General features: G+C 41.6%; 1 protein-coding gene across 1 annotated transcript in view; it reads left to right on the plus strand.

The window, feature by feature from the left end:
• cog5 (component of oligomeric golgi complex 5) overlaps positions 1–13,033 on the plus strand; it is a 77,816-nt gene that overhangs the window by 56,454 nt on the left and 8,329 nt on the right. The window contains exons 13-19 of the mRNA XM_039601266.1: positions 9,638–9,799; positions 10,040–10,139; positions 10,453–10,563; positions 11,037–11,099; positions 11,767–11,870; positions 12,141–12,378; positions 12,473–12,549. Coding sequence (XP_039457200.1) covers positions 9,638–9,799; positions 10,040–10,139; positions 10,453–10,563; positions 11,037–11,099; positions 11,767–11,870; positions 12,141–12,378; positions 12,473–12,549 — 855 coding nt within the window. The remainder of the gene's footprint in view (positions 1–9,637; positions 9,800–10,039; positions 10,140–10,452; positions 10,564–11,036; positions 11,100–11,766; positions 11,871–12,140; positions 12,379–12,472; positions 12,550–13,033) is intronic.

Below are 13,033 nucleotides of genomic sequence, written 5' to 3' on the forward strand. Positions count from 1 at the left end.
ACCGATCCTGTTTTAGCAACTACAGTCTCAGGAAGTGCTGTGCTGGACTGGCCTCCGTGTTCAGACAAGGGGTCCAGAGTGCCCTGCAAAATATAGACAATAAACAACACAGCCATAGTTAATATCATTGCATACAATAAACATGTAGTTGTAAGGAACATTCTAATCAGTTTTCTCATTACGTGTCTCTGACTCGTGTGTTTGCATCATGTTATATAAACTTTATATCCTGGAATGAAACTCCCCTGCTTTTGTGGAGTCCTCAACTTGTCACCGCTCCTTTCTGCTGGCGTGACGACCTTCTGCGCTGCTCCTCTTCTCTCTTCGGCCTCCCAGGTAGACTACTGGTTGGCCCGTTGCACAGGTGAGAGGATTTATTTTGCCTCTGCTCGTTACCACCTGTGTTGGGTGTAGAGGAGTTTTCCTCTACCAAACTCTCATGTGCTGGTGCACACTGCGACCAGTGATACCAGGTATCGCCTTTCCCTTTTAGTTGACCTGCTGTAGTTGTTCTGGCAATGACCTCGTAAGGACCCTCCAGCGTGGCTCCTTCCACTTCTGGAGTTCCTCGTGGGCTCAAATTCAGTTCCTTGTTTGCAGACTATAGCATAGCCTGCTTTCGATCCTTCTTCATCACGATGACAGCAGCCATCTATGAACCAATCCTCAGCTCCAGGGATAGGTTCTGCTTTTAAATCTTCCCTGACTTTCCCTTCAACTTCTGCTTTCTTAGTACAATCATGAGGTTCTCCTGATCCCATTAAATCTGCCATATTGATTCCTTCATATGTAAATGTCAGATTTGGAGCATCTAAAACTTTACTCAGTCTCTGTTGTGCTAATGATGTCATAGTGAACGCCTGCGAGTTCACATATGCCACCACACTATGTGTAGTCAGAACTTTTAGTGAGTGTTCTCTCACTACATGTGCTGTTTTCTATATTATTTTGGCAACCCCTGCTGCATGCTGTGCGCATATAGGATGCCTTGCTTCTGTTGGACTCAACCTTATGCTGACCTACATAAATACCTGTCTTTCTTTATTCAATCATCTTCCGGGGGTGAGAGACCTCTGCACAGCTCAGACGCCAGTTGCAAAAGCTCTCTAACATTAGAATCATCAGCTGTGACTTATATGGTGTTATTTCGGTACTTCACACGTCACACAGGCTTGAACATTGTTTGTATGGGGAGTTCCTCTTTTTTGTGTCTATATCTGTTAATATGCCTTGTGCACTAAAACTTCCTGTTTTTCAGTCTGGCTGAGCTCTTGTTTGTAAGTCAAAGGTAGCCTTGCTCTACAAGCCTTCATTATTAAAGTACACATTAAAAATATTTCTTTTATTCCTAACACCAGTCCCCCTTTTTCATTTCTCACTCGAGAAATGAACTAATTCCTAATTTATCACATTTAAGTTTACTTCAATACAATCCAATTGAATTTTATTTATATAGCGCCAAATCACAACAAAAGTTGCCTCAAGGGGCTTCATAGATACAGAGAAAAACCCAACAATCTTGTGACCCCCTATTGAGCAAGCACTTTGGCAACAGTGGGAAGGAAAAACTCCCTTTTAACAGGAAGAAACCTCCGGCAGAACCACGTTCAGGTACGGGCAACCATCTGCTGCGACCGCTTGGCGTGAGCTAACAGAGGCTTTGAAGAGAGAGACCTAATATTTAATAATCCACATTTCACTGTTTTATTCTTCGGTTAAATGTGGATTCTGTATTGTTCTTGCTTTGTTACTATTGATGTTTAAGTTGTTTTATTGCTAGATTTGGTTTGTTGCTGTCTGTTTGGGAGCTGACATAGTCTCTATGGATAAGGGTGTTTGGCGGGGTAGCATCAGGAGAGAAGCTCCAGAGAGGCATGTTCCCTGTTAAAGCTAAAATATAACAAAAGACATTATGCTAAACAAACAAAACCTTTCAATTCCCCAACCCTATCTGTCTCCTCAACGGGTTGTATGTTTTCAATGTTTAAAATAAATCAAACAAATAACTTAAGCTGTGTGACGGCACCTTGCGTTTACGCCAGGCTGTGAGCTGCCCTAAATCTACTTGCTACACCCCCTTTTCACCTAGTTTAATTTTTTCAATCCTAATTTAAACTATTCCTGACTTCCCTCAATGCACACTGTAAAGTGTAAAAGATACAATTAGCTTTCTCCTGGTAAAAGGTCCTACATTATTTTCTCAACCTTTGGAAACCTCCTCTATCGAGTTAACCCATTTCATTTTTCAAACTTAGGCCTGATTTCTTTGCCCCCTTTAACGGGTAGCGCATATCCGGTCTGAACACTGTGTTTGGGCAATTTACTTTAATTGTTGCAGGATTTCTATGTTATATAAAGTTCCTCTCATCCCCTTTATGCTTCCATTATAACCTATGTCTAACAAGCTTTTGATCTTCTTTGTAATATAAACAACTAGGTGTCTTCGTGCTCTGTTTTTCTCCTTTCTCTGGTTGGTTCCGTTCGATCTCAGGCTTCCAGGATTCTTGCCACCCCTGTGGTCGCTGTGGTCCTGAACTCTTCTCCTGTAAAGGATAGAAAACAAACAGCCTCTCTCTGCTACACCTCACTAATCTACTATATTCATCTAAGGTTCCTTTAATCATTCAAAGTTGTTTCACCATATCATGTTCTGGGCTCTGTCCTTTATATTAACTTTACTTAATCTCCATGCCCTTCATGTGTGTGAGCAACACTGTTAGCCTTGTTAAACACACCCAGGGTAAGATATAAACCATCACCATCTGAGCATAAAAACAGATCAAAAAGAACATGAAAATAACAATTTCTGCCTCAATTTTACCATATCTAAATGATCAAAAACCCCAAACGTCATAAAACGATCCTAAAACCCATTTCTAATTAAACCTTAAATCCTATAACTCCCCCCTTTTGTGACACATCTTATGTGTTACAAACTCAAAATCCTTCACTCGAGCTTAGGAGATTAAAAGAAAAAGGTTAGTCATATCATATTAGGCATACATGCTCCGGCCCTTCAAACCTGTGTTTAAGGAATGAAATCAAATTAATCATTATGTCAAATCTTTTCTTGGCTCCATCCACAGCCTGCATTCCTTGGAACTTCCTAGAAACAAAAACCTGTATGTTAACCAGAACTTCACATTTCATACTCAGTTTTTTCCCCACTTATGATCCAATCTGTGTTATAAGAAAGAAAACTTAAAACAGAAAAGTTATCAGTCATGTGTCTAACCTTAGTCCAGTCTTTATGTCAGTGTCCAGTCGGTCCAACCTATGGTCTGCCTCGTCCGTCCAGTCACCATCCATTTACACACATTCACTCACATGCATTAACATCAGGTATTGCTGACAGTGGAGACTATCTCGCAAATATTCAGTCTTCACTCTCAGCAACATCAACTCATTTATTTGTTTTACTTTGTTTTTAGGGAAATAATTCTTTCTGCTTTTAGACTGGATTGGCTCGCGGCAATCCTTTTAGACAGAGACTTAGCCTTCTCCTCTGCCTATTGTAATCTGGAGAAGGTCACCGAGAATTTTCAGCGCTGTTATCCACTCTTTGCAGGCCTGCTTAGAACAAAATGAGAAGAAGAGAGCTGATTATTAGCTCATCAAAACACAAAACAAAATCACCTGACAGGTTTTTCTAAGTGCACTGTTACAAAATGATGGACCCCTTAGACATGTGCATGTTTGATAAAACTCCCTCTATTAAAATAAGAAAACAACACAAATCTAACCGATAGAAGTAACCCATCACTACAACAACAACCTCAACAATCTTAAACACAGAACATTTTGCCACAAGTTCTTCAGGGTCCTGACACTCTCAGGTCAACTAACATCACCTCACCTGCTCAATACACAGAAAATCTCGTTAAACACCACACAACTTGCACACCATCATCACTAAATTCTAAATTTTCTCTTCTGAAAACTTACTACGCACTAAGCGAGTTGGACAACATGATAAACAGACTCCTATGCTAAACCTGCTATCTGATCTTCATGAGCTCTTTTGTATTCTAAGGTTAACGATTTTCTATTTGTGTGTGTGATTGTGTATATGTTTCTTTTCGTGGTTTTCAGACTCCCTCACAAGGTTCCACTTAAACAGTCAGTTTTTCCCTTTCCCAAATTTGATCTCCTCCTTAAATAACAACATTCCTTGTCCTCAGCCAGAAGTTAGAGCTTGATTTTCAGGTTCAGGGAACAATTCACCCTGAAAGACAGTGAGTGTCTCCCTCTTTGGCTCATCACTCGTCATTGTTAATGACGCTTCCCCCTCTGCCCCAGCGGCTTTACCCTTGTAGTCCCGTCTCCTCCAGTGAGTCCAAGCTCACTTAGGGACCTAGGTTCAAGCAATCGTGACTGCGCCTTGCCTTAGGTTGTCCCAGGGTTTCGAGGTGGGATCTTACCCGTCATGGGCTGTCCAGCCTTCCATGCTTCGCCTGATACGGGGCCAAGTGGGCACGGGTGCTATGAGGGAGGGGACACACTGACTCTGGAAATCAAAGGAGTGTAAGCTGCTTTCTTCATTTCATCAGTATATTAAGCTATCTCACTTCTGATTATTCCCAACATTTCACCTGTAACAATTTGTGTACGTGTGTTTTCTATTCATTAATGTAATTGTTAGTTCATGTATTTATTTTCTCAGTCTTTCTTTTTCTAAAACATGTAATTAATATATTTTATTACTTTTTCTTAAGAGATTCAGTCTCTAATTGCTCTGTTTTCATGCTGCAACGTCTCTCCCCGGCTATAATCAGACTTCCTGTTTGACGCACACACACTCTCTCAGGCCTCCTCTATTCACGCACTCTCCTATGAGTTATTATTACTTATTTATTATTTTATACAAGTCACACAGAAGTACTCACAACATTCACACACTTAGAAGCACTCAAAATACGCTTTCCTAAGAGTATTTTATCAAACATTCTTGCTTAGCATCAGAAAGAGCAAGTAGACAACACTCAGTGCGTCTGTCCTCTTAAAAAGAAGAGAAATAAACACATATGGGACAATTCTCCCCATCTTAGACAAAATGTGACCTTAAATGTCCGTTTCTAAGTCATGTTCTTCTCTATACACGACTCTTGGCCTCCAGGGCATAAAACTTTAAACCTAAGTTTTTACTTTTACCAGAACTAGTACTTTACCAGAACCCTCATACGTGCAATAAGACTGCTATATGTGCAATTCTTTCTTTGACAAAGTTGTATTTTGTATTTTCTTACTCAGCTGTATATAGTATTGGTATTCTATTTTATTCTATTCTACTTTATTTTATTGCATTCCAGTGTTTTCTAATTTCTGCTGCATAACTTTGCACTTTTGCTTTAACAAACCAAATTTCCCACCGGTAGGACTAATAAAAGTCATCTTTATCTTTAACTAGCCCTAACCTAAATCCTGTCTCATCCACTGCTGAAATTCTAGTTCAATGAACACGTGTTGCAGTTTAAAATTAAGAGAGGAAGTAACTCACACCCAAGTACTGTGTGTGTGTGTTAATATCTGTGTCCCTTTAAATGAAAAAAGGTGAACACATGTGGTGAGTTTTCCTCAATTTACACAAAATATGACATTAAATATCCTTTTCTAATTCCTGTTCTTCTTTAAACACCATGAATGACCTCCTGGTCATAACCTTTGGACTTATAACTCTGATATAAGTCCACACAGCGCACCAAGCACAGAGAAAATTCAACCTCAGTGCTTCAGAATTCTAAAAACTCAGAAACTGCTTCTGTCATTTATCTGCCCAAGAACTTCATCATATGGACCTCGCTGGGTCCAGTAATCTTCAACACACGTATCTCACTGCAGCCAGTGAAGATTTAAAAACAGTTTATTGTCTCAGTTTACCCAGTATTAACTTATCAGGTGGACTGCAGCCGATCCATACATCTCAACACAATCGTGTGTTCACCTTTACACAACTTATTCTTCACTTGTATCACAACACATCTAGTAATATCATCAGAATTACTTCAACATGGTAAACATTGATTTTCCTTTAAAATCAACTTACCCTTAAAACTCAAGATCACAGCTGACTCGATTCTCTGAAATCCTGAGTCAGTTAAAACACCTGCTCAACTCACGGTGTTCTTTTTCTCGGACCCCTTCGTCCGAGCTCACTCTTTTACCCCGGCATCTCCCCCAGATTGTTACGAGATCTTCATAAACCCAAAAGTAAGCATATTATTTCCCTAATCAAAAGTGAAGCCGCTCCTCACACAGTAATTCTTCATCCAACAGCCTTTGTGTTTTGAAACTAAAAGAGGAAGGAACAGGGCCCATTTTTAAACTGTGCATGTTGTCACTGAACAACACACACACACACACACAGACCCAGGGCAATTCTTCCTGGATCATTTATCAACGTTCGAACAAACACAGTCCACATTGATTATTTTCTGGACCTCAGCAGATCCACCAAAATTCATATAAATATATCAGCCATTAACCGATTTATTTCTTTTCCTCAGACCGCTACCGGATCTGTTACTTCAACACAATAAACACTGATTTTCCTTCAAAATCAGTTTACCAAGAGCCACAAAACCATTTCTGACTCGATTTTCTGAACTTCTGTGTCACTTAAACATCCTGACAGCACCAGGTGTTTTCTGTCGGACTTCCTCGTCCGAACTTAATCCTTTTACTTACAAATAAGCGCTCCCAAAATGATCCTCTTGATCATTAGCTATTCACCGAGCCCACAACTCTCGGCAACACCACCTGACATATGCCCACGCTGAGCTCCTCTTTGAAGTCTCAAAGAGGTACAGGAGTTTGACACTTATTAAACCATAAGCTGACCAATAACTCTTATATTCTTCTATTCTTAAACATGCATTGGTCTCTTTTTCTCTTTTACCATGAAATACCATATAACCTTTTAACTCAGTACTGTCTGTTTCTCAAAGTTTCATTATCCTTGCTTCAAAGCTTCTCATTACTTCCAAGTTACTCATTCATTACTTGACGCTTTTACTTTATTCTCGAGAATTCAGTTTTACCCCTACTGCGCCAATTTAGTAGTTAAGATCATCTACTCAGCGAACAGATAATTTAGAATTCAGTCAATTTGCACAAATTTGCTTATTGAACAGGTTTGTGCGTACCTTTTAATCTTTCTAGACCGGTCCTCTGTTCACCTCATATCAGATCCAACCTTCGCCACATTAGTTCTCTCTGATTTAATCTAGAAACTTCACGGTCTGCCGTACACAGAATCTCTTTTCCTTTTCTTTAACAAGAGATACTCAAAAATTCTGCAAATTCTCTCCACTCAGGAGGAGGCTCACAGCTTTATTTCTTACTCTGTTTCTGGTTGGATTAAAATAACTCTTATATTAGAATCACCCTGTCCAGTGATACTGTATTTCAAAATCACCAAAGGCACGCTCACAAAACAGGAAAATGCTTCAGCAGCCTTAATGGGATCCCCGTGGGCCTCTCACTGTCTATTTCAAAGCACCTATAATGAAACACCGCACAATGAGCATGCCCTTTATCTACCCCTCATTTAATCAATGTATCTATTCTTTGTTAAAATTAAAAGGGGAAGTGACCGCACCCAAATTTTAACTGCGCACTTTTCCCCAGCAAAAAAGAACGGAAAAAGACTTTTACAGCCTCTCTCACACACAGCCTGCAGCCGGCTGGCACTTAAATCATTGCAGAGAGTTTCTTACGTCACGGTTTCCAGCTGTATGAGTGGGTCCCTACAACCCGGATATACAGACCACTGCTCGTCTTTAAGAGACGTCAACAGGTCTGCAAATTCTCCAGGAATATCAACAAAAACACAGCTTTTCTCGGCCCACGGCGGGTCCACAAATTTTCACTGACCACGGCGGGTCCACAAATTTTTCACTGACCACAGCGGGTCCACAAATGCATAGGTAATACTTTTTAATCGTCTCTCATAGCTCACAGTATTTATTCTCAGAGTTACTTCAACACAACAGACCTTAGTTTCACTTTACTGCTCGGCTGGCTTTACTGCAAAACCTCAAGCTTACGGCTGACCTGAGTTTCTCTTAAATCATATATCAACTTCCTCGGACTCTTGCGTCCGGTATTTTACTCTTTTTCTCACAATTAAGTGTCTCCCTAACAATGATCCTCTGCGATCACCAGGGCTATATCTGAGGCCACAACTCTCAGCGGGGCCCCTCCCCTAGTATAATCCTAGGAAACGTCTTTCCCAGGGAGGGAGTTCTTCAACTCCTTGACTTTTAAACACTTATATTCTCTTTATTCCTTAATCACAGCTCAATCTCTCTATTTCCTTAAAACAACATCTCTAGTTACTTTTAGCTCAGTACTGCTTTTTCCGAGCGACCGTGAACACAACACAACTCTTAAGTTTCACTTTCGTTGCAACAAAGTTTTTCGTTTCAAACAAAACTCAAAACAGAGATCAACGGATGACCACTTGACTACATATTCTAGAATTATAATCCACTACAGCACAATTTCAGTTTAAGAGGTTTGTGCCTTACCTTTTTGCGGGCCCAATAGTCAAGCCATCACCGTGACGTCTGCCGTTCGATCACCTGATCTGGCCTCGACCTCCGCCGACAACAAACACCTGTACCTCTTACTGCTGATCTTTAGTTGCCCGCATCCTCCACCAAATGAAGCGAGATCGATCAACTGTAGACCAGACAACAAACGACGGAGGCCCAGAAAAGTACAATCAAACGATGAGTTTATTGACAACGGAGAACAACCGTCAGCATATGGCTTATTTGCTCTGACAAAAATACACTGAGTTCTGGTTTTATAGCATAGAGGATCACACCCCCACATACACGTCAATACAGGTCAAAAATACATTATGTCCAGTCATTGTTTACAGACAAGGGTACATCTTGTACATCTCTAATAACTATAAACAGACATATAACTTCTCTCTTTGTGCATGGAAGGTGTTATCAATCATAGTCTTAAGCCTTCGGAGTGTCTGACGGCTGGTTATCGCCTCCAGTCATCTGCTACCAAGTAGGTAAAAGGGCAGCCAGTTACAAAAAGGTCAAAGACACTTGGGCCTGCGCTCAGGCCTGTTGCTAGATTTATGTATTGTAAGCATGCATGCAATCAACCTGCTATGTTCTCATCTTCCCTCAACATGTATCACCTGGACACTCTCACCAGTGAAGCTTAAAACCCTCTTGGATAGAACATCAACTCTAAACAAGCACAGTTATGCATTGTGTATAGAATGAACTCAACCTGTGAATAGAATGAATGTGATGACAAACATATTCAATGCAATATGAACCCTGTAAACAATATTACTGATAAAATAATACTGTAGAACATGTTATTAATGCATTTATCATAAGGCAGAGTATATGGCAGCAATAAAAGAATCTCTAAATCCCAACAGTATGTAAACAAAGGCACTGCGCATGCGCATTTTACCCATATTCTATCGCGATATTTCATTTTCCTATCGTTGCCCAAAATTACACCGGTATTACCGTGAATGGTATATGGCCCAGCCCTACTTGAAAGTGCTTAAAAAGTGCTTGACCCTGAAAAAGGCGTATGAACCCTGTAATTAATAAATTTAATTCAATATCTTTGTGTGTGTGTGCTCGTGTAGCCCAGAGAAGGCTCTGAAGGACTCTCTGCAGCCGTACGAGGCTGCCTACCTGTCCAGGTCTCTCTCTCGCCTCTTTGATCCCATCAACTTGGTATTTCCCATGGGGGGACGCAACCTGCCTTCCAACGATGAGCTAGACAGCATCATCAAGACCATCAACAGGTGTGAAGGCTTTTCATTATCCAACATATCAAGAGTTTGTAGTTTCATAATACTGATCAGTGGATCGTTAATTGAAATATTAAATCAAAAGAAGAAACTACTGAATGGTTTGGGGTCAAATTTAAAATAAACGTGATTTTTTTTTTTTTCCTGTCTGAATCTTCTGAATCATTATTAGTGAATACACACTGTGTGTGATTAAAGCTGGGGCATGCTGATTCTGCTGGTGTTTGTTTGCAGTGAGCTGAATGTCGCCTCGGTGGATCCGAGCCTCTCTCTGGCTGTGGCCAAGAACGCTGCCAAGACGGTCCAGCTCTTCTGTGTCAAGTCTGAACAGCTGGTGTGTACCTCACTTAGTGTGTGCAGTGCTAAAATAACATTTGAAGGTGCATTCATGTTGATCACTGAGACTGTTCTAAGAGGAGTTGCAGAATTAAATCCAAAATAGTAAATATGTGGCTGTGGTTCCCTCTCACGCTGATGCTGTGGAAGTGTGAGGATGAAGGTGCGTGGTTGTCTGTTAGCTGCCGGCATGTCCATGATGTACCCTGAGCCTGCTGTGTTAGCACTGCCACAGCGTAAACCCATTAGGACAAAGAAAGCTGTGGGGCCGTTTCCTTCTTTGCTCTCACCGTCTCAAACTCTGTCTCCAGTTGTGCACTCAGGGTGATGCCAGCCAAGTGATTGGTCCATTAACAGAGGGCCAGCGGAGGAATGTTGCTGTAGTAAACACTCTATACCGCCTGCAGCAAGCTGTCACCAAGGTAGGAGTAAGACCTTCAGTCCAATTACTACAGCAGCATGTGCTACAGTGTGTTCTCTCCCCGTGGACTATTAACCCACTGACACAGCAGAAGAAAGGCACAGGATGCTGGGATAGCTCGCTCAGGCGAACTGTGTGAGCAAAGGCTAATGCAAGGCCGTGAGTTTGAGTCCACTCCCAGACATTTCATGTCTATAAATGTGTATAAAAGATGATGATAATGTTGGTGTAACGTAAGAACTGCGTTAATCTCACTTTTCACTGAAACTCTGAAGGGTGAAAAAAGCTTTGAAACACTAACAGTCAAATGTAATTTATTCATTCAGACTTTAATCAGTACATTTCTGTTCATTTTGATTAGGAATGATTAAAAAAATGTGACATTAGGGTCTTTTACCCAAATTCAACATAAGCACAATGCAGTATGTATTGTGACTGGTGTGTGTGTGCTAACCTGACTGTTTTATCTCATAGATTATTTCAGGTTTGGGATCATGTCCACAAGATGCTGCAGAGTCCCTCGCTGCTTCTTTGGAGGTATCCTCTTAGCAGTAATTAAGTACTTCTCTGGTATGTGAGTATTTATCACTAATGCTGTGTCTTCACACACACGTGAACTCGAGTTACGTCTCAGTCTGTGATGATGTCGGCTTCAGCGGCCAAATGTGAATGGAACACCTGAATTCTGTTTTTGGGTGGGTGAGCGAACATGTGGAGACTCCTCTCAGGTGCTGGAGGTTCCAGTCAAAGCCTGAAGCTTACATTAGTTTATCAGAGCTGTGATGACAGAACATTAGGCTCACATTTAGGTCAACACAGTTTAAAACTTTGTATGTTTTGATCTTTGTTTATGAAAATCTCTTTTTTGTTTCAGTTTACGTGGATTGTTACATTTCATTTGGATTTAAATTATAGTTTAATCATCTTCTAAGTGTCCTGATGCTGTCATCCAGCTGTCATCTTACACATGTACTGTTAGCAGCTCTGTTAGCTGTACTGTTGGCCCGACATGCTGTTGTCCATCTGGAGCTTCACCGTAACACTATAAAATGTGATAAAACATTAGGCTGTGGATGTCAGTTCATCTATACACGCGTGAGTCTGCTCACCTGACTCCACATGTTTCTAAGGTAGGCGTGATGCTGGTGTCCTCCTGTTCTGTCATGTCACATAACTCTGTTTCTCTTCCTGACCTCTGGTTCAGGGAGTTCAGGCATTGATGAGAAGTGCGGTGCATCCTCTCCTGCAGTCAGTCACCGACTCCATAGAGGCCATCATTATCACCTTACACCAAGAAGACTTCTCAGGGTCAGTAGTTTCTCTCCCAGCCTCTCTGCATCAACAACAGCGGCTCACTGCTTTGTGCATCTTCTAGTTTCTAAAAATCACTAAAGGAGTGACACGAACTCATCAAGCAGGATCCGATAAATGTGAATTACCAAGCCAGGTTTTCTCACTCTAATCTGCTTTCTATGGTTTTGTTCAGAGTGTTAATGCACAACATCTTTTCTGACTCCCACAGCAAACACATGTTAAACACATTTCTCCCTGTGATGTGATGTGATGTGTGTGCTGCAGGCCTCTGTCCAGCCCCGACAGACCCGATATTCCTTGCTCCCTGTACATGAAGGAGCTGCAGGGTTTTATCTCCCGAGTCATGGCAGACTATTTCAGGCACTTCCAGTGTGTGGACTTCATATTCGAGAGCACAGAGTCGATCGCCCAGAGAGCCATCGAGCTGTTCATCCGCCACGCCAGCCTGCTGCGTCCGCTGGGGGAGGGGGGCAAGATGAGACTGGCTGCTGACTTTGCACAGGTAACAGAGACGCCGTCTGTTTTCTGCTCTTCGGCCTCGTTCCACTCAAAGGCCGCTTTTCATTTTGACTTTTCTGTTTTTACACGTGTGTCAGATGGAGATGGCTGTGGCTCCTCTGTGCAGACGAGTGTCTGATTTAGGAAAACCCTACAGGATGCTGCGCTCCTTCAGGTGTGTTGGCTTCAATTAACAGTCGTCACAGTTATGCTGGGCAGACACTGTGCGATTTTTTTTTTTTTTTTTTTTCAGTCGCGTTATTCAGCTTCAGCTCAAACTGCACGATTGACTCGCAGGGGTTAGAAGTTCGCAGGTCACGATGCAGGGTCTCACACTATACGGCCCGATGCTCTGATGCGACCTGAGTGCTCACACTGTGCCTCCATAAAATGAAGGTTATAACGGAAATTCTGTCACTCGCTCTCCCTCTCTCTTTCACTCACACAGACTCACGCCACCACCATCAACTTTGCTAAATTGCTAATGAAAAACATGAAAACACTATTTTCACGGTTGTTGTGGTCGTGATAATTTTGTGAGGCCACATCGAAAAGGCTCAGATGAGCTTTCCAAAGTTCTACAAGTGCCTCCATCGCTTGTGTCCAGATCACACGCTGCACTGCTGTGCTACTCCGTCTTTTTCACCGACTTTTATGTG

Source organism: Oreochromis aureus, linkage group 17 (genome assembly GCF_013358895.1).
Source record: "Oreochromis aureus strain Israel breed Guangdong linkage group 17, ZZ_aureus, whole genome shotgun sequence".
NCBI lineage: Eukaryota > Metazoa > Chordata > Actinopteri > Cichliformes > Cichlidae > Oreochromis > Oreochromis aureus.